The following is a 24,165-nucleotide window of genomic DNA, read 5'->3' as shown; positions in this document are numbered from 1 at the left end:
TGCATGGGTCCAAATCATAGTTTTTATGATTTTGTACTTGTATTTTGAGGTGTTATTCTATGGAACTGGTGCACGAAATAATTGTTTTTGGATTCTTTGACATTCAAACTATAGAAAAAATTAGTCACAAACATCATTAATGTGTTTGACATAATTTTAATAAAATGCAGAACATGGGCTCTTAAGCATAGTTGCAAGGGTCCAAATCATAGTTTTTTTGATTTTGTACTTGTATTTTGAGGTGTTAGTCGATGAAACTGGTGCAAGAAATATTTTTTTTGGATTCTATGATGTTCAAACTATAGAAAAAATGAGTCACAAACATCATTAATGTGTTCAACATAATTTTAAAGAAATGCAGAACATGGGTACTTAACCATAGTTGCATGGGTCCAAATCATAGTTTTTTTGATTTTGTACTTGTATTTTGAGGTGTTAGTTGATGGAACTGGTGCATGAAATAATTTTTTTGGATTCTGTGATGTTCAAGCTATCGAAAAAATGAGTCACAAACATCATTAATGTGTTCGACATAATTTTAAAGAAATGCAGAACATGGGTACTTAACCATAGTTGCAAGGGTCCAAATCATAGTTTTTTTATTTTGTACTTGTATTTTGAGGTGTTAGTCGATGGAATTGGTGCACGAAATAATTTTTTTTGGATTCTTTGACGTTCAAACTATAGTAAAAATGAGTCACAAACATCATTAATGTGTTCGACATAATTTTAAAGAAATACAGAACATGGGTACTTAACCATAGTTGCAAGGGTCCAAATCATATTTGATGATGCCGTTACAGGGGTACTTACACATATTTGATCCCATTATCACAACATTTTATACTTCAATGACCAAGACGATGACCAGTCCCACAAGGTGGTGGACGCCGATTACGTCGCGGATTTCTTCTTTCCAGTATGACTGGTTCTTCCACGTCATGATCATGTTGTTGTTCTATGTTAGTATTTTCAATGTTGGTTGTTGCAGCTGAAGAACTTTGACCTTGTTCTCCAAACGAATGTGGTGCATCAAACTATTGTAAAGTAGCTAAATATGATGTCGCTGAATTTGGTGTATTGAAATCGACGCCAAATAAATCGGTCATCCATTCATGGGTGGTTGCGGTGACTGACTCGCCAGTGTGGCCAAAAGTTTGATGAACAGATGAAGGAGTAGAATACATTGACTGAGGATGTGGAATTTCAAAATGTGTTTGTTCAACACCTGACCCTGCAACATTTTGTGTAATTGTTGTGCGTGGATCATGTAGTTGTTGTTCAACAGACAAGAACAAAGTAGTGTTTTTTCTATACCATTCCATGTACGCTGGTGTATGTGTCACTATTCCTTCAACCCATTGCCCAGCTAAAATATCATTGTGTTTGTTTTTCCAGATATTAATCCACTCCGCATGATATTTCATCCAATCAGTGTAATGATTGCCTCGCATGTCAAGTTGGTGAAGTAGATCAAGATTCATGGGATCAACAGGGATATCTTGTTGTAGTTCAAACTGTAGCTTCACCCGATTTGTTTGATGCCATTCGATAATCGAGAAACAAATAATTGCAGTACATGCAGACCAAATCTCCATGTCTCTATATGCACGTCTGGGTAGGTGTTCTTCAAATCCTCTATATGGGACCCAAGAAAATTGAAATATATGCCAACAAGGCAACATGTTAGTATGTATGTTTATATTTAAGGTGCAGATCATGATAGTATCATACCTCATGGCTCTCCATATGATCTATACAACACCTATATCCGACTAAGTCACCATGCGATGTGGCCCTATATTCTAATCTACCACCACTCCATCTAAAATGTAAAACATACAAAATCAATATTCATTGTAATGTTATAATACACGTCATTGAAATAAAAAAATTTACATTTCGCTATATGTAAATAACCTTTTAGCCAATGGAAAAGTTGTTTCCGGTCGTGGGACTCTTGGTGCAATAAAAGGCATGTCGTACCAAGCCCATAACTGCAATAGTATGACACAACCACCCATAGATTTACCAACCTCCGATGATGCTCGACATAGTTCTCTATACAGGTTTACTAAGCAAGCCGAACCCCAACTATATTTTTTTGTGTTGTTCAAATAACGTAATAGGTTCAAATACATTAAATGAATTATATTTCAAGATTTATCAGGAATTAAAGCACCGCCAATCATGTACATTATGTAAGCTCTACACTTGCATTGTAGTTGGTGCGTTGTTGGTTCTTCAGGCAATGGTGCGCGCAACATGTTTAGCAACTATGTTAGCTTCAGTGCGGCTCCTTTACGTGCATTTTCGGGAGGGACTTCCCCTAGTAACTCGTGGCATAACTCATCCCAATGTAAGAAGCTAGGTCTAGCCACAACACGACCATCGACTCTAATGTCTAGATGAAGTGCAACATCTTCGAGTGTGATGGTGCACTCTCCCCATGGCAGGTGAAAGGTATGTGTTTCAGGCCTCCATCGTTCAACCAATGCAGTGATCAATGCAGGATCAATTTTACACTGTTTGATTAAGGCAATATGTTGGAACCCGGTAGACGATAATAATGGTATAATTTGTGGTTCTGGTTCAGGTATTGTATGGTAATAGGAAGTGATTAACTCATTAATCGTAGTATGTGAACGATGAACATGTTGATGACGCAATAGAGGTTTATCATCCATGAGAATGATGTCAAATGGTAAACCGAATACAAATGATATAAAATTTGAAGTTGGGTGATGCAAATGTGGTATTGACATGCACCTCTCATCTATTTATTATTTACACTATGTTCGGTTTTGCAAGCACAAATACACTTAAGATAACTGTAATGCCTCGAGATTCCAAAGCACATTTATAATTTGTCTCGTTCTAAGGCCTCGAGATTCCAAAGCACGTTAACATGACTATGGTACTGTGGTGCATCGAGATTCTAATTCACGTGAATCACTAAAATTTCGTGCACACTGTTCACCCGCATGCGTACGTTAAGGTAATTGTAAATGTCTCGAGAATCCAAAGCACATTTATAAATTGTCTCGTTGCAAGGCCTCAAGATTCCAAAGCACATTAACATCAATTGTGGTACTGTCATGCATCGAGATTCTAATGCACGTGAACCAATGACATTTTCATGCACACTATTCACCCACATGCGTACGATAACCGCATTAGCTTTGTTCTCAACATTTCGCATGGCCTCAACATTACACTTAATGTAATTGTAATGCCTCGAGATTCCAAACCACATTTATATTTTGTCTCGTTGTAAGGCCTCGAGATTCCAAAGCACATTAGCGCGACTGTGGTACTGTGATGCATCGAGATTCTAATTCACGTGAACCATGGACCCGTGATTGATTGCATATATAAACCTACCATGTCACCTAATACTTTGCACTGTTGAGTCTAATTAAATTGTGAGAGAAAACAGAGAGGGCTAGCAAGAGGTCAGAGCCTATTTGTGTGTACGTTTATATCAATGGTGAAATCATTCAAAGTTCAAGTGCAAATGCAATTTTCAGAGGTGACAACACAAAGTCGTTATCTTGAATCCAACAATGACGCTGCCAAATATAATCACTGCAATACAGTCATCAATTACAAATAATGGTGTTACGCCTATAATTAATACCCTTTGGTATCGTTGTCCTATATATCAATTAAATGGTGAAGTTCAATATAGGGCAATTCAAATTATTGACGAAGAAGGTGTCTCATGCATGTTTCATACATTTCTCAATATGGGAAGTGTAATATGTATGGAACTTAAAGTTTATGTTCATAATTCATTATCACCTACTCAAGTTAATGACCTAAGTTGGGCTGACATGGAGCAGAAGCTGGAGAATACCATGAAATTAGAATGAATAATTTAACATATTTTGTTGTTGTATTGCATTGAAGTTTTTCTCCGTCTTTATTATCTAGTTGTAGTTGTTGCATGCTTTGAAGTTGTTATTTTTAATTTACTTCAGTAATAATAGTCTACATATGCATCATTTCAGAGATGTGAAGCAATGTCAGACCTAACCCTCACATGCACTGACAGCCCATTAAAGTTTGGTGTTGCACACTGTTCACTCACATGCGTATGTTTATCCCATTAACATGTTTCTGAACAATCCATGTGACCTTGGCATGTGATACGGAACACTGCGGTCAACAATCATGATTAAACGATTAGTCTGTCATGTATATTAATGTGTGAGGTTGCATACTGTTCACTCACATGTGTACACTAAATTATTCACATGCACTTAATGTCCTACCTAACTCTCCTACCTAACCTTCGTAACTAACTTTGCTGCCTAACCCTCCCATCTAACCTTCCGATCTAACTATCTTACCTAACCTTCCAATCTAACACTCTCACCTAACCCTCCCATCTAACCCTCGTAACTAACTCTCCCACCTAACCTTCCAATCTAACTCTCCCATCTAACCTTCCAATCTAACACTCCCACCTAACCCTCCCATCTAACCCTCGTAACTAACTCTCCCAACCTAACCTTCCAATCTAACTCTCCCACCTAACATTACAATCTAACTCTGGTACTAAACTTTCTCAGTCTATATATAATATCACCATTTGACAACAACATATCACACACAACAATTTTCTCACAAAACAAAACTCGATTTGTAACTCTCATTTACCACAGTGGTCACATTGTAGACAATCCAGTTCAAGGATCGACGTACCAATGTACGACCCCAATATTTTTTTACGCCATTCATTCTATTACGTTTACACAATTCATTCGAAAAATTAACAATCGTCTTCCTACTCGAGCAACTGAACAAGTTGCTCAATTGTTATTTCATGTCCCTATTTCAATTCATCTCGGTCAGACACATTTTATTTCAGCTCAACTATTCGACAATGATGATCTTAGAGGCACGATGGAAACAATTATCTAGAATCCACAATTGAATTTTGCCAAATTCTATGTTGTTACTGAGCTTATTCCTCAACCATAACCATCGTCTCCACAACCCTCATGTCCACAACTACAACTGCCGCCTCCACAACAGTTACCGTACAACAACATAGACCTCAATAATCCAGTATCTTCATACAACAACCTTGAATCACAAGACCCCTTTGACATTTATACTTCATACACATAAATATTATCCGAGAATGATTCCTTTCTTCATGACCAACAAACCTCCTTTGACCAACAAAACCATCCTTCATCCCCCTTTATGCCACCTTCACAGCTACCACAAACGCAAACATCAAACCGAGATGAACATCTCATTGCTAACGAAGATCCCATTATACGACTTCATCATGAAAACATGGATGATTTTACTGAGAATGAGGATCAACAGTTCTTTGATCACATCAATCTGCAAAGCGATGACCAAAGTGATGACCAAACCGATGACGAGGATGTTGGCAGGCCAACGACACCTCTGTCACCTCCATTGCAATATCAGCAACCTAGGTGTTCAGTAGACTTGAACTTTGATCATCTACCACACTATATTGATCGACCCCATTTTGTTCATCAGCAACACAATGTACAACCACCAGTCGGTGTACTCGAGGTTGGCATGACCTTCGATGACAAATCACAATGTATTCGAGCAATCAAAGAATACAACATCAGAAATCCTTTTGATTGCAGAACAATTTACTCTGACCAAAGAAGGCTACACTTCGTCTGCAAGTTACATGAAAATGGTTGTACATGGAGCTTGGGCGCATGCAATTCAAAGAGGCATAACAAATGGATTATCAAGAGTATCAGAGGTCATCACACTTGTCTCGTGCCAATGCTCAGACAAGATCATCGCCAACTCGACAAACACGTCATAGCACAGATCATCCAACCAATTGTCAAAACAAACCCAACTGTCTCCATCAAGACATTGATTGCAGAGATCAAAACGTTCATGAATTATACCCCATCCTACAAGAAGACATGGTTAGCAAAGCAAAAAGCATTGGAGATGATTCATGGAAACTGGGAAGAATCATATGCCAAACTGCCAAAACTTTTCGGAGCTTTGCAATCTTGTGTTCCCGGGACTGTGGTCGCTGCTCAAACAAAATCCTTGTATGAGGGGGGAGAAATAGTATCGGGCAAAAGATTGTTTAAACGTGTCTTTTGGTCATTTGGTCCATGCATTAATGGTTTTGCATATTGCAAACCCATTGTACAAGTAGATGGTACATGACTTTACGGAAAGTATACTGGCACACTGTTGATAGCTACCGCACAAGATGGAGCTAACCATATCTTCCCGATTGCCTATGCCATTGTAGAAGGGGAGACAACTTCAGCTTGGGGGTTTTTTCTAAAGAATTTGAGAAGACATGTTACTCCGCAAATTAACATTTCTCTTATTTCAGACCGACACCCCTCAATTATAAGTGCCTACAACAACCCAAGTAACTTATGGGTCCAGGACACATCCCATTTCTTTTGTCTGCGCCACATTGCACAAAACTTTCTTCGTGGTAACTCAAACTGCAAACATTTAAAGAAACCACTTATGTTGGCTGGTGAGAATCTATTTTATTTATTCGTTATAATTTTCTTTCAATCAAATTTTATAACATAATACATTGATTAAATATTTACAGGGTACGCATACACGGAGAAGATGCACTGGCGACATCTTGGGGATATTCGTGCGAATAAGCCAAGTGCAGCTGAATGGCTTGATCAATTACCCAAACAAAAATGGGTACAATGCTTTGATGAGGGGAATCGTTGGGGACATATGACTACCAATTTGTCGGAGTCTGTTAATTCCATGTTAAAAAACACAAGACATTTTTCGGTGTCATCATTGGTTGAGGAGACCTATTTCAAGACCGCACAACTCTTTGCTAATAGAGATCGACAAACTCAGGCAATGATCAACTCCGGCTCACAGTATTCTGAAGTTGTCTTCGATGCAATCAATAGTGGTCAACAAGAATCTAATACACACATTGTAAATGAATTCGACAGACACAATCACACTTTTATTATAACCGAGACTCAATCCCCACTTGAAACACCCAAACCACCTGGAAGGTTTAGAGTAATGTTACAATCCCAAAAGTGTGATTGTGGTGAATTTCAGGCTAAACATTTACCGTGTTCTCACGTCATGACTGCCTGTAAATCTGTCAATGTTGATCCCATGACCTATTTGCCGATGATATTCACTTTACAACACATTTTGCACATCTACGACAACTCCTTTGGTTTATTGCCACACGAATCAATGTGACAAGAATATGAAGGAGATCAGTGGGGTCCTGATCCAAGGAGAAAGAGGACTGCAAAGGGTCGTCCCGTTTCAACTCGCATTTCTACTGAGATGGACGAAGACGAAAATGAACGAGCAAGTAGAAAAAAATGTGGACTTTCCCAGCAACATGGTCATAGCAGAAATAATTGTCCTAATATATCCTCATCTTAGTTTTTTCTTAGAAAAATGTCATTGTTTAAATATTTTATTGATGACGTAGTATAATGTTCTTATATAAATAAATTGTTAAAAGCTTTAATTTTATCATTTTTAATTAAATCTAATAACATAAACAAACTAATTATATTTAGTAAAATAGTTAAATTAAAAATTTTAAAATTCAGATTATTATACAAAATAAATATTTACTAAAATAAATATATTATTATACAAAATTCAGATTTTAAAACATATATTTATCAAAAAATATCTTAAATAATTTAAATAATATAACAAAAATACGTAAATTTAATAATATCATTTTCTTAATAACAAAGTTAAATTATAAAATAATATTACATAAATTAATTTAATAAATAAATAATTTTCAAATTAATTAAAAATAATTTTATATAATATAATATTTAATTTTAATAATATATAAACTTTTTTATAAATAAAAAAAAAGGAAAAAACAGAAGTCGGGGTGTGAGAACCCGACTTGCCTGAAGTGGCCAAAAGAGATGTACTTTGGGAATAAAAGGTCACAGTAGTGTATTTTAAGAAAAGAATGAAAAGAGAATATGCAGATTGGTAAAAAAAACCACAATCGTCAATCGCCAATCGCCAATTGCCATGCGCTTGTCATTTATATTATTAAAATAGTTAATAATAACAACAATGACGGATTTTAACTAATTCATCGTATACCACTTCAGCATCCTTTTCTCAATCATAACTCAAATTTGTGAAATTGTAACATTTGATGATTTTTTTTTATTCAAATTGATGAACAACCATATTTTATGAGTATTTGAGCATCTGGGAATTTGTGTAATTGTTGCGTGATTAATATGAAAGGGTTGGGTTTATCCGTACATGGTGATCCCAATGTTTATGTAATTCATGCGCAACACAAAAGGGGTTTTTAGATTCTAAGAGGCACATATTTTGGGATCACGTATCTCAGTTTAGTCATCATTCATCATTGCAGCAAGTACAGTAGCGGTTCATTCATATAATCATATTCAAAATTGTGAAATCACAACATTTGATATATCTTTTTATCCAATTTGAGATTGCCCTCTTTTTAGTATTCGGAGATTTATTGGAGAATGACAACAAAAGATGGTTTTTTATTCACACCCCTTGTTTTGTAGCAATTACATATTTTCTGCTAGTGAGGGGTTTCTATTCAATAGAGGCACAAGGTCTTAAAAATTACCGATTCGATTCGGTTAATGACTGCCATAGAGCCTTATTTATTTTCCATTTGTTCGTAGGAGGCTGAACGGAAACCAAAGAAGATTAGTAAGTGCTATTTTTTAGTAGTTACATCACAAGCTTTACATTATATTAAAATCAATGACTTTGATGTAATACTTTTGATATTATTCTGATATAATTTTATCTCTCCTCTTTGTAATGAGATAATTTTTCAATAACAGTTTTTTTTCTCCACTTTTACTTAGTTGATTTTATTCCTGAATTAATAAAAAAAATTACCAACTAATATCCTTCCCTTCAACTGTTCATGTATAATTGCAATCTGTGTATTATTTTTAAAATTTACTCTTCAACGGATGGAAGGAACTACACAAAGCCGCTAAGTCACCAAGAATAACTACATCCAGTTTTTATCCAGATTTTTACATAATAGCTACACGTTATTTTTCTGTAAGTGTACATTATTTTTCTCTATTATTTTTTTCTATCTAACTCCCACGCAAGGAAGTGCATATCCAACTGAATCATGTACTAATTGCATCCGTTGTTCCTTTATATGTTCTCTGTTCTTTTTTTTTCTCCATACTAATCACATATTTAACTTTCATCTTCTTTTTCTTTTTCCACCCATTCACATTCACTGTCACACTCACTCTCTCTTAATGTATGTTTTAAACTTAGACTCTACTTGCATAACACATCTTCCCAATTTGTCATAGTTTATGTATTTTCTTTTAATTGTTTGTGTATGTGTTTTAATTTTTTCTAATATTTTATGTGCATTTCAAGTTTATCAAAACTCCATAACTTCAAAAAGGTTCTTTAAGAAATTGATTAACAATCAAATTCAAAAGAATTTATTAGATTTTGAGGTAAGTTTGATTTTAAAGAAATTCATTTATTTTATGTTATTCTCTCCCCCATCTTATTCTTCCCCCACTACAAAATCCTCTTATATATTGTGAACTTTCTTTCTATTTATCATTTACAGATTTTTTAATAGGTGATGTAAATACTATGAAAAATTTAAATACTCAACAATCAAGAGAATAAAAACAAAGAGAAAACATCGAGACAACATACAAGAAATAAAAGACAAAAAATGAATGATCTAAAAGACGAGCAAGTTACAGAGAAAATAGAAACAACAATTAACATGAAAAATTATATGGGTATCTTTATCTTTTAAAATATAAATTTTATATTTTTATTAAATAAATCAATATTACTTACATATTGTCATTTCTTTTTGTTTTTAAAATCTCAAACCATTCCACTACTTCCTTTAATTTTATTTTTATTCTGAGAAACTTGAAATGTGTTTTTCTTAAAGAAATATAAGAAATATTTTTCCAACAATAAAATAAATATAAGAGAATACTTGTGTTTTCTCTCTTTAATTTATATATAATATAACACAATAAAAATATGGACACACATACACAACAACGTTTGTGTTTATATAATACTAATCCCACTTGAAGGGGTTTATAATGTAAGATTATATTTTTTTTTATAATTTTTCATATAATTTTATCTAAATATGATATTTAAATTTTATTTGATAACTTTTTTTTTCATTTTAAACATTTTTAGATGATGTACAAAACTTAAAAAGGCAAATTAAATAAAAAGTTCTATTGTAATTAAATAATTTAACTCAATTTTTATTATCTGAAATCAAGCATCAATCACTTTTCTTTAAAAATAATTTGTTGTTTATTATATCAAATACAAAAATTTCTAATTTGATACATTTTTTCTTCTGAAAATATATACCCAAACGATTCTATTACTTTTTATCACTATTTCTAATAAATTAATTTTACTACTTATTACATTTTCATATATATATATATATATATATGATAAATTTAACATATATAATTAATTAGTTTAATTTAAAAATCTATTATAAAAGAAGGTTTTGTCATGCGAACAAATGTCACTTTTTGATAAATATTAATTATTGATAAAGTCACTAGATACTTTTTTTTATCAATAATACAAAATGAACTAGATTAATTTTTTAAAAGAAAATAAAAAGGAAACATTCAGGACATCACCGTAATAAAGGGGATCATATCTAGGATAATACCCCGATAATAATAATAATATTATGGAGCATTTGTATGTATAAAATATATATTTAAATATTTATTGACATATCTCCTAACATATATTTATTAAAATTTAAACTAAATAATTAATAATATATTAAAAATTCAAAATAATATAAAAACTATTCCTATAAGTTATATATTGTGGATTTAATACCCGTGTAAGTCACAAGGCACTAATTTAATATGAGTATATGTTATTGAAATAAACCAACAATTTTAACTAGAGAAAAATGACCAAAATCAACATCTCAGCAGAGGGCAAATCTAAGACAATTAATTCATGAGTGTAGGAGTATGTCATCTTAATCCATTGAATGCTATTAGATTTGTTAAGAGACAAAGTAATGGTGTGGAATTTCTTTTGTTAAATATTAATTTGAGTGGGATGAAATGATATAAATATGTTTCAGTAAAAAAAAAGTTTTGTCTTTGTATGTGACTTGAGTTCATAATAAGAGAGATGAAAAACCGAAATTTCTTAACTTAGTAGATCTATACCTTATTGAATATATTTTGTTAAAATCAAGGTTAAAACACTTTTGATTCCTTCTCTTATTTTTCTTTTCAATTTGGTTTCTTAAATTAAAAAAATATATCACTTTAGTCTCTCTATTTAACCAAATTAATCCTTCTATCTTTTTATTAATGTATTAAAGGTTTTAATTTAGTTGGCGTGACAAATGCTCATTTCATATAACACCTCATAATTAGTCAAGTATCAACAAATTGACTAAACTGGTGTGGTAATATAACAGAAAGATCAGCTTGTTCTAACATTAAATACTTTAATCAAAATAAATGTTTTAAACTTGAAGGCCAGACAGAAACCAAAATAAAATGAAAGAGTAAAAATATATTTTAGCAAAAACGAAAATAATAATACATAGATATTTGTTTCGCCGACGACATTCGGTAGATAACCTTATTTAACGTTAAATCATGCATCAACTTATCTGACATATACACAAAATAAACAAATATAGGTTACAAAAACGACACTTATCATTTCAGCTTGGATGATGATCACAATTTCCTCACCACAACGTGTCAACGAGATGTTCTTAGTTGAGGCTTGCTAAATTCAAATATGAAAAATCCAATATTGAACAATCAAAACAGTAATAGTGATTGGTAGCTCTACATGTACAAACTATGAAGTTGCTGATTAGTTCAAGGAATAGTTGTCAAAATTGACAGCGCTATTCAGCTGGTTAAATTGGAAAACAAAATTGAATCACAGAATTCAGGTATCACCCTTCAATTTTTTTAAATAAATACTTCTATTTGTTTGCTTCAATAAATTCTCTGTATTCTCTCTTCATTTTGACTCCTGAGACAGTCCTGCAAAATCAGTGCACAACTGAGTGATAAAAAATTAGTTAGAAATAATCATAAAGCAAGTCCATCACAATGGCCCCTCAGACTCTAAAGGATTAAGATAGCAATTAGAGTTTATTACTTCATTTATCAAATTATGTAAGGATGCAATGACAGAAAAAACAATTAATGTTTGTATCTTGGGGGATACAATGATATCAAACCGTGCGGGAATCATATATTTAGTATAGATGATAAATAATAAAAGAAAAATGCTAACAGGTGCCTTAAGAGCAGTGGTTAAGAAATCAAAAGTGAAAAGTTTTTATTGGAAGTGTAATAATACACTCCTTTGTGATTTCCAATGCAACTCCAACAATAAAAACTTTCTATTTATGATTCCTGAATTAGGGCACTGTAAGCAAGAACCATAACAGAATAAGGGGAAAGTTCAAATAATACTAACTTGAGCATCTCCTTGTTTTTAAAATACTGCACACATGGAGTACCCATTATTCCAGCTGCTTCTGCTATTTCTGGATCTTCCTCTATATCAATTTCAACAAAATGTACATTCTGATCAAATTCATCAATCACCTGAAATGGGAGATGTCACAAAAACATTAAAATAAATATTTTCTGTTCAATTTAAGATTGAAAATAAATAAAGTGACATTTAACATGAAATGGGGAGTAGTTTTATTTAGATCAGTATTAATGCATTCTCTTGTATATCACTTTCAAGCAAACATAACCTGGCTACTCTCAGGTTGAGCACACATAAAGTTGATTTTAAATACTGCTTTCTTGTACGCAATTTAATGTTAATATGCAATAATTTCAGCAAAGTACACAGAACCTTTTTCACAAACTGACGAACTAAAAGTAGCCTTATTTGGCTGATTGGTTCATTGATAAAACGTTAACTGAATTGCTATCATTGGTATGTTAAGTTGCAATTTAGCAAAGCTGACTAGGAATAAAAAAGCATCATATTGGTGTAGTTCAAGCGGAGGCTTTGACAGACCTATCCTACCCATAACACATAGACCAATTAAGTTACTTTATTTCAATGCACTCGCCTACAAGGAAAATTACTGGGTCCAGTGAATATTCTGCATTAAAATTCTCTCTATTCAACTCAAAACAGTAGATGTAAACTTCAGTGTGGCATTGATATCTCGTTAAGGGTGTTTCTGTGGGGTATATCCAACGAGCTCAATTAGAATCATTAACTGATATGGTAAAATTCCATTAAACCATTCCTTGAATGGATTTACGGAACATGCACAATTTTTTAATGTATATGTAATATTATTTAATGTTAAAGGAGCCCTAGCAGCAGTCACAGGAATTACTTTTCGCACCCAATGTTTTCTAGTACACCCAACAATTTTTTGTTTTTCCAAAATTACCCCTTTTTAAAAACATACGGATTGCGAATTCGTATAAAGGATTCATACGGATTGACAAAAATCCGTAAGAATTATATGAATCGTCAATCTGTATGAATCCTTCATATGAATTCGTAATCCGCAACGGTGAATCCGTATGAATCCTTCATACGAATTGACAATCCGTAAGGCCATTACCTTCCCCACCTCCTCCTCACCAACTCCGCCACGCCACAGCACCGCCACCGCCCTTTGCTCCAACCTCCGACGTGCCGCGGCACCGCCACCTCCTTCATTGTCATCGCCCTCTCTGGTTGCGCCGCAGCATCGCCCTCCCTCTGGTCTCGTCCAACCTCTGCCACGAGGTCCTTCCCTAACGCTGCACCACAAGGTCCCTCCCCTCACGCCGCACGAGGTCCCTCCCACTCTTGCCTCGCGCGTCTGCACCTCCCCCTCACATCTCGTGCGTCCACGCCTCCCCGTCACGCCACGCGTGTCCTTTGTCGCTGCTAACCTTGCCGCGGAGGTCCATGGCCTTATTATGGATTACGAATTCGTAAAGGCCTTACGGATTGACAATCCGTATAGGTTATACGTATGGGTGTTTTTGGTTTTTCACCCTAAATGCTAGGTGTACAAGAACAAATGCTGGGTCTAAGAAGAAAAGGCCTGAAGTCATTATTACTGGCTCATGTGATGGCCTGTGACCAGTACAAATTTAAGGCTATTGCTATTTACACTCCCTTTACTTACTAATGCACTACCCTTTTATTTTTGTTTTCCAAAATTACCCTGTAGAATAAACTCCCCTCTATCAATCTGCGTTAAGTCTCTCAATGATAGCAGCAAAGTTATGATCAGTGTCCCGACAACAGTAGCACCGAGGTAGAGTCACAATTTTGTAACATCAATTTCCTTTAATTAAAAATGGTTTGAGTGTTTCAAAAGTAAAATTGGGGTGAAACGGAAAATCATAAAAAAAAAACTTCGTACCGCATTGCCCAGAGGCTCTTCGCTATGCGAAGGTATGGGGGAGGGATGTTGTACGCAGCCTTACCCTTGCATATGCAAAGAGGCTGTTTCCGGATTCGAACCCATGACCAACAAGTCACCAAGGCACAACTTTACCGCTGCACCAGGGCTCGCCCTCGAAACGGAAAATCATAAATCCCCTATTTTGTTTTTTACCAGAAAAAATACATCCCCTTTCATACTCTCCATAAGCTATTTCCAAACTAGGGAAAAGAAGATACCAAGAGATTTTTACAAGGTGGTTCCGATCAATCAAGTAAAATAAAAAAATAATAGAACATAAATCTAGTATACTTGATTTTCATGCGAATGTTATGTGTAAGGAAGAGTGACATGGAGGCATCCAAAGCAACTACTTCACTGCCCAAAAACATTGAGAAGCAACAATTGTCAAAGCATATAGATGGTGAGATTGAGTCTATTAGGAATCTAGAGGTCAACATAGTTCATGTGCATTTTACCCTTTTTTGGTTTGGGTTTGTGTTCTTAGACATCTTTTAAGGTATCTTATTGGTGTTCTTAGTAGTTCTTTCTTCTTTCTCTTCTATTATATTGTTTCTTTTATTAAAATATAAAAAAATATAATGGTGTGCATACTGATTCTGCAGACTAGCTAATGCATCATGCAGCGTAGTTGACTTTTCTTTCTCTTTTTTATTTTATACGCTTCTGTGCTAACAAATGATAAAATTGTGTATTCATTCCTACTAAGTGCTTATTTGTCATGTCACAGGCTGAAAATACCCATTTGTATTACGATATATAACTTCAGGACCATGATAAAATTTTAAATCTCCCCTTTTCACATACCTTACTAAGGATTGGCTTCAGAGTCCTACAGGGACCACATGTTGGTGATGTATATAATACGCATATAAGCCTTGGACTGTCATGATACAATTTTCGAAGAGCATACTGTAAAGAGGAAATCACACCAGCAAAGAAAATGAATTATAAAGAAAACCAAAGAACTAAATATAAAATGAACTAATTGGACATCACAAATACCCAGACTTAATCCCATTTAGCATAAGCATTTGATACGGAAGCACATACCTGCCCCTTATGCTTTGTAAGTGTAATGTCAAAGCCCTCGTGTACATCCCTGTCTGTTAGTTCCTTCTTAACCTCTTCAGTTTTGGGCTGTTACAAGTAATTTAATTGGAAGGATTAGATTCCCATTGGATTATGTTACATGAATAAACGGATTTAATGTAAAGTCAGTTTCACTATTATTAGTAATTGTGAATTAATATATAGTATTTACTAGTACCAGTTTTATGATGGCTAAAGCAAACAAAGCAATATATAACCTTAAAAGTTATGGCCAAAAAAGAAATGTTCGATTTATACATTATCGTGTATTTATTAGTTGATAGAAATCAGTGATTGAATTTCCTAATAATCAGTAATTGATTGATCATGTAATCAATTGTTGATTTTATTTCTCTGTCATAAATAAGATCATATGTGTGGTCTCAACACACAATTACACAAAAACTGTAATAATACGGTATCATATTATCCACGCACAAAACCCAAAAGTGTAAGGCTTGAGGGGTGTATTGGGAAATCCAAGTCTCAATTGGCTAGAGATAAAGCAAAGATAAAATATATAAGTGGGAGACAATCCTCACCCCATGAGGTAACTTTTGGGATTGAGTTAGGTGCAAATCTACATTCTAAGAAGAAATATGTGAATTCCACTAGATACATATAGTAGTTGGGTATCATTTATTCATATTTGTTGTAGTACTTCCTTCCGGTAGTAGCCGTTTAGGACCCACTTGTTTTAAAATTGGGTAGAACTGATTTGATAAAATTAATTTTGTACCATTGAATGTAACTGGGTTGTGTGCCCAAATTAATCACAAGTCTCAACCATAGATTTTACAATAAAATGTGTCACAGTGAGGAATTGATTCAGGGTGTTTAACAAATAAGCCCTTGGTTGATTACTGTGCACAGACTAATTACAAGGCAGTTTGGAAGAGAAATTGGAGGGTGTTGATTGTTTTGGAAGGGAGAGAGTCCAGGTCTAATGATTATACATGGGAGAGGAAAGGTAGGGGATTTGTTCAACAACGCTATTGATATTGGTTCAGCATCACCCTGATATCAATTAAGAAATTGTGTTTTATCAACAACGATTATCTCCATTATCAAATAACAATTAGATGCACGATATTTATAAAGTTTTATAAATTTATCCAATTTATAGATATAAGTTTTACAAACAAATCTTGCTAAAATTACATCTGCTTCTATGGAATGTATAAGAATTAAGACATTGAATAATAAAGATGTAGTAAATTGGTAATGTGATTTGTACACTCAATCTACAGTGTTATATACCAAAAGAATAATAAGTGAAAGCTCTTTGAAGTCAAATACCTGATGGAACTCTATAAGAAGATCATTGCTCACAAGATATCTCTCAACTGATAAAGCTGCAACGCATCCAGATCCAGCAGCAGTTATAGCTTGCCTCCATTCATGGTCCTACGAGAATAAGAAAAAATAACTTTTATATAGATATTTACAACAGTTACTGCATTTTTTCGTACAAAAGGTAACATCGGATCACAAGATAAATTCAGACAATAAAATTCCCAATGAATTTGCATAGTTCATAGCAAAACATATGCTCAGTGTCTATATTAACAGCAATCATAAATTTATAATTAAATTGAGAAGGGAAAAGGGTAAAAATTCTGCCCCCTAAAATGGAATTTCAAATGAAGAGGAGAGGACATAAAGAAATAAACAAGTAATAAAACAAAGCCTTAGTTCACTAGGCGGGGTTGGCCACACCACAAGAATCAAATGGTGCTATTGTGCCATGTTAACGACCGTTAGAATGGTATAAAATATATTAATTAGAAGTTGTACATTATTGTGGATAATGTAGTATTGATTCTAATATGCTAGAAAAATCAACTAAAAAAGTGGAAGGCACTCAATATGATAGGATACCTGCACATCTCCAGCAGCAAATACACCTTCAACTGAAGTTTTTGCAGTACCCTCCTGAACTTGTACATAGCCAGAGTGGTCTAATTCGACTTGGCCTTTCAACAGTTCGGTATTTGGCGAATGGCCTATGCCATAAAACAGCCCTTTTGCCTCAAGCACATATTCCTCCCCAGTATCAATCTTTCTTACCAAAATGCCAGACATCTGTCCTTTGGTGTTGCTTACAAGGTCCACTGCCTCTGTATTGAAGTGCACAGCGACATTGGGATTGTCAAACACTCTGAAACATTCGTGATAATCAACCTGTTAAACAAACATTCAGGGAGTTGAAAACTCACAACATACAAAATGTTTATTAGTAGATAATTCACCGTCATAAAGAAAAACTCCACCTAAACACAGACTTCGATGTCATAGACTAAGCCAAAAATTTTCATCATATGTAAAACAAAAATAAACACTTTTTCCACCAAATACACATCATACTAGAATCCACATCTATAACACCATAGCATGATTCCATAACCACTACTGAACAATAACTTTGACAAGAAATCCAATATGCTTATAATATTTGGCAAGTAATGTAAAACTTCATGTCCAAAAGAAACTGCTTCTCTTTCCTACATTACAATGGTACTATAATATAATACAACTATCTTTCAAGTCCACAGGAACTCCAGACTTGATGACTGATGTTATCAAACAAGAATACCATGCTTATTATCCACTGCTTCATTTTGTAATCATGTAATATATCTTTGTTTATATGTCTTTAGGTGGATATTGAGAGAGAGGGGGAGTGCAGTTTCCCATAAGTGAGACGATGATTAAGATCAAACATTCTATTTCCTTGGGATAAATAGAGTTTTTCATATACACTATAAAGCAAGGCACAGGCAAACCTTAATCTAGGAAATGTTTTACAAGTTAATTATAGTCAAAAGAAACTTAAACTTGTTCACAAAAAGGCCCACAAACTATTGATGACATCCAATACAATGAAACAAACAGAGAATGCCTAAAAAATTCACATAATAGATTAAAAAATAATGATTGTAATGTATATGAAAAGGAACCTACGAATATATTTATTAAACAGAGAAACAAAATAAAAGGGGAAAAAATAATTTATAAGTTGCATAACCTCAATTAAGCATAAGGTGGCAAATAAAGGACATACTGTATCTAATACAAATATAAAGGTTCAGAGATAGAGAAGCAGGCACAGATGATGAGATTAAAAGATAGATCTAACAAAGTTTGCCTAAAACTATCTTTCCACGGGTGTAAAAACTGTGGTTTTGTTTGTGTGCATGTGTGAGACAGAATTGAGAAACTTGAAGTTATACATTATGAAGGTGCAAATTATGTTTTTAGTCCTCAAACATTTACCAATTTTTGTTTTTAGTCCTTGAACTTTTATTTGACAGGTCTTGGTCCCTAAACTATCTTTCCATTGGGGTTTTAGTCCTTGCTGTTAAGCCTCTCCGTTGAATGATGACGTAGCAGCTATTTTGTGGCATTTTTTTTTCTGACAGTTTTAACCATCAGAAATTGTTTGCCAGAATAATTTGAAATGAGATTAACAGCTTCTGGTGGCTAAAAACCGCCAGAAATTGTTTCCCTAAATTTTTAAAATATTTCCAATAAAATTTAGAAGTTATTCTTCAAACCAATTTTTTCCAGAAGCTGCAAATAACAGTCATAAACAATAACAAAAGTATGAAAGTAAATTTCACATAAATAACAGTCATGGTGAACGCAACTGAAGTTCCAGCCTTGAATCACATCAAATTGCAGTTTTTTAGGTGAACACTCTCAATCTTCTATTTCTGACTCTTTTTTGTCGTTAAACCACAACTTAAATGAGCTCCTCAAACCTGAAATTCCATTTCCCCTCTTCGAATTTGACTCCAAAACCCATTAAATCTGAAACCATCAAGGAGAAACCTCAACTGAATCGAAAACCACCACTGCAAATTTCTCTCCCGAAGAAGACCAAGTGGATTCAAATCAGAAGGTTGTTGCACTGGAGAAGAAGCACTACAGAGGATTCCGGCAGAGGCCGAGGGGCAATTTCGCCGCCAAGATCTGTGACCCAAACAAGCGTCTTGCATGCTCAACCCACAACACCACCTCGGTGTGCTCCAACGCCATACAGATCTTCTCCAGGTCCCGCCACACTGCATTCGGCTCCTCCAAGTCGAGTCCCTCCGAGAAGGATTCTGTTACTGTGGTTTGTTTCTGTGGGATGGAATGGGGGCACAAGTGAAGTGAAGACTGAAGATGTATTGTGTGTGGGGGGATTCTGTTGGTATGATTTGTGGCTGTGAGAAAATTTTTATGCATAATACAAATAGTTGGGACTTGGGAGTTGCATCTGCACTTCTTTTTGTTTGAAGGACAGCTTTTAAATTTCGGTGCATATATTTTTGGGAAGAACAACTTTTAAATTTCTAGCTTTAAAATTTAGGGAAACAATTTCTAGCAGTTTTTAACCCCCAGAAAATGGTTAATCACATTTTAAATTATTCCATCAAACAATTTTGAGTGCTTTTTTAGCTGCCAGAAAAAAAATCTCACAGGTTAGTTGCCACATCATGATTTAATGGAGAGACTTGACGGCAGGGACTAAAAACCAAACGGAAAGATAGTTTAAGGACCAAGACCGGTCAAATAAAAGTTCATGAACTAAAAACAAAAATTGGTAAAAGTTCGAGGACTAAAAACATAATTTGCCCCATTATGAAGTGAATACAAGTAGGTAATTATATAAGAAACTTCAATTTATAGAATGTACATGATCGGATCAGATTATATTAACATGCAAGATCATGGTAAATTTTACCATACATTGCACAGTTAGTTGTTCCTTAATAACCTGAGTAAAGAGTTGGTAAATTTTAATCAGACACACCTATCTTGCATAGCTTTGGAAGCCCTCAGATGGTCCCGACGTACAAGCAAATGTACATGGCGAGCATATTTTGTTAAGTATAATGCTTCTTCTGTAGCTGTATCCCCCCCTCCAACAACAGCAAGAACTTGACCCTTGAATAGAGGTGATGCTCCATCACAAATTGCACAAGCACTAATTCCTCGGCTCCAAAATTCATCTTCTCGGGGTAGCCTAAGTCGTTTTGCAGTAGCTCCAGTAGCATAAATGACAGTATGGCTCTTAACCTGAATTATAATACATTCAAGAAAACCTGATGTTAACTACAGCTACTTTTCTTCCAAAGAAACACAACTAAAAAGATGTTCAAATTTAACATCATATTGATGTCAGAACTTAATGTAAATCAATATCACAAGTAATGGCAATAATTTCAGTACATATTTTGTAAATTCAACCACTTTCAGGTCAGGACCCTCATTATGAAGGAAAAATACTCCAAATATTAATTTCTAAATAAAAGCTATTACCAAATATGTACAAGGATTTTCATTAATTAAATCCATAAGAGAAGAACATCACGGAGAGGATTCAACGAAACAATTAAAATAAAAGATATAACCTTGAATCTTCAGGAATATGAATATCTACACAATCATGAAATTGTAATTCAGCTAGCTGCTAGCGAATATATCACCTTACGTTCACTACTTTGGACAGTAAAAGGACTACTTTTCACATCAATAGCTTCAACATCTTCCTGATACAATTCTGCACCCCAACGTTCAGCTTGCCGTCGCATCCTAGACAAGTAGAAAATGTGAGAGCTCCAAAGATATGTGAGTAAAATAAATTACAAAGTACAATGAGTTATACCAAACTTTTACTTCAGTTTTTAATACCTGTCCATCAGATCAGGTCCACTTATGCCATCTGGAAATCCAGGAAAATTCTCCACTTCAGTTGTAGTCATCAACTGCCCCCCAGGGACACCACCAGCTTGGTACCCCTCAAACACCACAGGTTTCAAATTGGCACGTGCAGCATATATTGCTGCCGTGTATCCTGCAGGGCCTGAACCTATAATTACCACATTTTCAACTCCTTTTCCTGTGAGAAGAAAAAAGATGCCATTGTCAACTTCAATTATCTATGAATATCAAAAGAAAGACCAATAACAACAATTACATTATCACACAAAAGAACAAACTCAGAATGGAAAAGTTAATAATTACATTCTCAGTAACTAAAAACGCATCAGTCTTATGATCAGAGAAAACATCAAACTTCTACAGTGTCATAAAAAAAACACCTGCCAGAAAGGTCAGCACTAGCTTTGGGCAGAGAATACTGGATTAACCAAAAAAGTTTAATTGTTATGCATTGTCAATGTAAAAAAATTTACACTGACAACCAATCAAAAATCATTGTTGGTATGGCTTTTAAGGTAACTACTGTTAAAATCAACGAACTTTAACATATATGACAATGTAAAAAAAACCTTTACACCATCAATGTATACATTATTTACTCTTAACCAAATAACCGAAAAGGATTAACAAAAAACATAACAATGGTGCCTTTATTCGCTGACCTAAATACTAACTGAGACTCTAACCAATCCCCACAAACACAAGCCACGACACGTATTCAACAATCACACAATTCAAGCTTTTCACTATGAAACTCCAAAACAACCTTCCAAACTCCAAGTGCTTGACGTTTCTATGTTAAATACCTGTTCTCAACAATGAAGTGCAAAATTATCGAACCCTGTAACTACCACCCACCATTTTTCCCATCACCCAATTCTAACCACACGTTTCCCTTACCTTATATTCAATTCCACATCAAATAACTCACAACTTAAATCCTAACCGCACATGCCACCACTCAACAAAACCTTGGCAATGCGAGACTTTCATCCCTCAACACCGATGCTCCAAAACCAACTCGGTGCATGTTTGGATTAAGGTCGGAAGAGCCCAAAAGTACTTTCACTCTAAAAGCGACAATTTTTTTCCTTCTTCATTTGGTGTATTGAAATCCGTCATGCGCATTGAAATTTGCAAAAATCCAAAACACAGCCTCACAATTTGAAACACAGCAAAATTCTCGTTTTCTCCGGAAAAAAAACTCCACACACAGCAAAGCATAATTGAAAAACTAAAATAACAAAACAAAACAAAATAAATCGCATTGAATTCGCCGCGCTGAGATTACAGTCACATTGATTGAAGAGAATAATAGTGGCGGCGAGACCTGGCGCGGCGACGGAGGAGGAAGAGGAGGAGGAGGAGGCGACGCGGAGGGGGAGGGGGAGGGGCGAGGTCGGAGGGGCGGCCGGCGCGAGTTGATGAGGAAGAGGCGGTGCGGCGGCGGGGAGAATACGGCGGAGGAAGGGGCGGCGACGGCGGTGACTCGGTGAGTGGTTGTTGGGACGGGACCAACTCCGAGTCCTATCTTCGTAGTAGCCATTGGGCTCTTTCAGACCATACAAATTGCAGCAGCCAAGTGAGCGACTTAAAACAGTTGGAGCGGATTCTCTTTATGTTTCTGGTTACTCGAGCGTGGACCGCACGCGCTCCAACCAAATCTCCACGCTGCCACTTCGGCTCGTTCTGTTAAATCGGGCAGAATTTTTGTTTGCTTTGTTACACGAGTATCCCACACTAATATGGGTATTTTAAAATATATAAAAAAAAAATCGAACTTTGATTGGTTAGGGTGAGTTATTAATTACGCCTAGCTTTCATTAGTAAATTTCGCAGAGATATGTGTTAGTTATAGATTCTCTCTTACATTCACCAGGGTCGTGTATATAATTTCTTATAGCATATCCGCGCAGGTTTTTTATATGGATTTTTTAATATAGTTTTCATACTATTTTTTTATCCTCACAGTGTTATGTCAGAAATTTCAAATAATTCACGTACTTAATTTTTTTTTATTATAACTTAATTATCATTTCAATAAAATAATTATTTTATTTTTTTTCAGTTTTTATGTATACAAATAATAAATATGAATGAATAATTGAAGAAAATATTAAATATCAATTAAAAATAAACAAAATTACATAACATTGCAATAAAATGTGTAACAATAAAAAAATACATTTTTACATGATAGTAGATAATTAAATATAATGACATTAAAATAAAAAAACATAACAATGAAAAATAAAAAATATTTCATAAAATTAATTATTTTTATTTTCATTTCTAAAACGTTCCTAAATATGATCAACTAAATTTGCTTGAAGTTGGTGGTATTTTTGTTTGTCATGAACCTCTACTCTTCTTTGGAAGTATTTTGATCTAATACTAGGATGAGCACCTAAAGATTTAGGTGTTATTACATACATTATCGTTATCAATATTATTTTGATATGTGTCACGTTCGTCCTCAACAATCTTGTTATGCAATATGATTCATACATAGATGATATTCTTTATTTTACCATCATTCCAAAAACATGTCGGACCATGTATAATTGTGAATCAAGATTGGAGCACTCCAAACGCCCATTCTACATCCTTTTTTGCCGATTCTTGTCGTTGTACAAATAATTTTCACTTTTCTCCTTGTGATATCGAGACTTAATAGGAACAAGAAAAAAAAATTGGAGTACAAATATTGAGTGCAAAACTCCATCACACTACCCAAATTTATAGCAAACAATGTCCCTAACGGTAAAAAAAAAAATGCACAACAATAATATTCTTTCAACGTTAATATTCTTTTAACGTTTCAATTTTTTTAACCTTCC

The 24,165-nt window shown here is 34.4% G+C and overlaps 1 protein-coding gene and 1 pseudogene across 2 annotated transcripts; one reads left to right on the top strand and one right to left on the bottom strand.

Annotated features, from left to right (window-relative positions):
- The first annotated feature begins 6,424 nt into the window (after positions 1-6,424).
- Positions 6,425-7,467, top strand: LOC114393016. Its single transcript, XM_028354279.1, has 2 exons — positions 6,425-6,526; positions 6,608-7,467. Exons 1-2 carry the CDS (start codon positions 6,517-6,519, stop codon positions 7,243-7,245), a joined length of 648 nt encoding a protein of 215 aa, XP_028210080.1. The 5' UTR covers positions 6,425-6,516; the 3' UTR covers positions 7,246-7,467.
- Positions 7,468-11,759: 4,292 nt separating this feature from the next.
- LOC114393006 lies at positions 11,760-22,983 on the bottom strand (annotated as a pseudogene). The gene is made up of 10 exons (XR_003662453.1): positions 22,656-22,983; positions 21,296-21,503; positions 21,091-21,196; positions 20,415-20,680; positions 17,495-17,774; positions 16,913-17,020; positions 15,575-15,661; positions 15,329-15,433; positions 12,559-12,689; positions 11,760-12,116 (listed from the first exon to the last, which is right to left on the bottom strand). The product of XR_003662453.1 is annotated as an NADPH-dependent thioredoxin reductase 3-like (transcript).
- Positions 22,984-24,165: the final 1,182 nt, after the last annotated feature.

This window comes from Glycine soja, chromosome 2, assembly GCF_004193775.1.
Source record: "Glycine soja cultivar W05 chromosome 2, ASM419377v2, whole genome shotgun sequence".
Classification (NCBI taxonomy): Eukaryota; Viridiplantae; Streptophyta; class Magnoliopsida; order Fabales; family Fabaceae; genus Glycine; species Glycine soja.
This window is presented reverse-complemented; position numbering and strand designations above follow the sequence as displayed.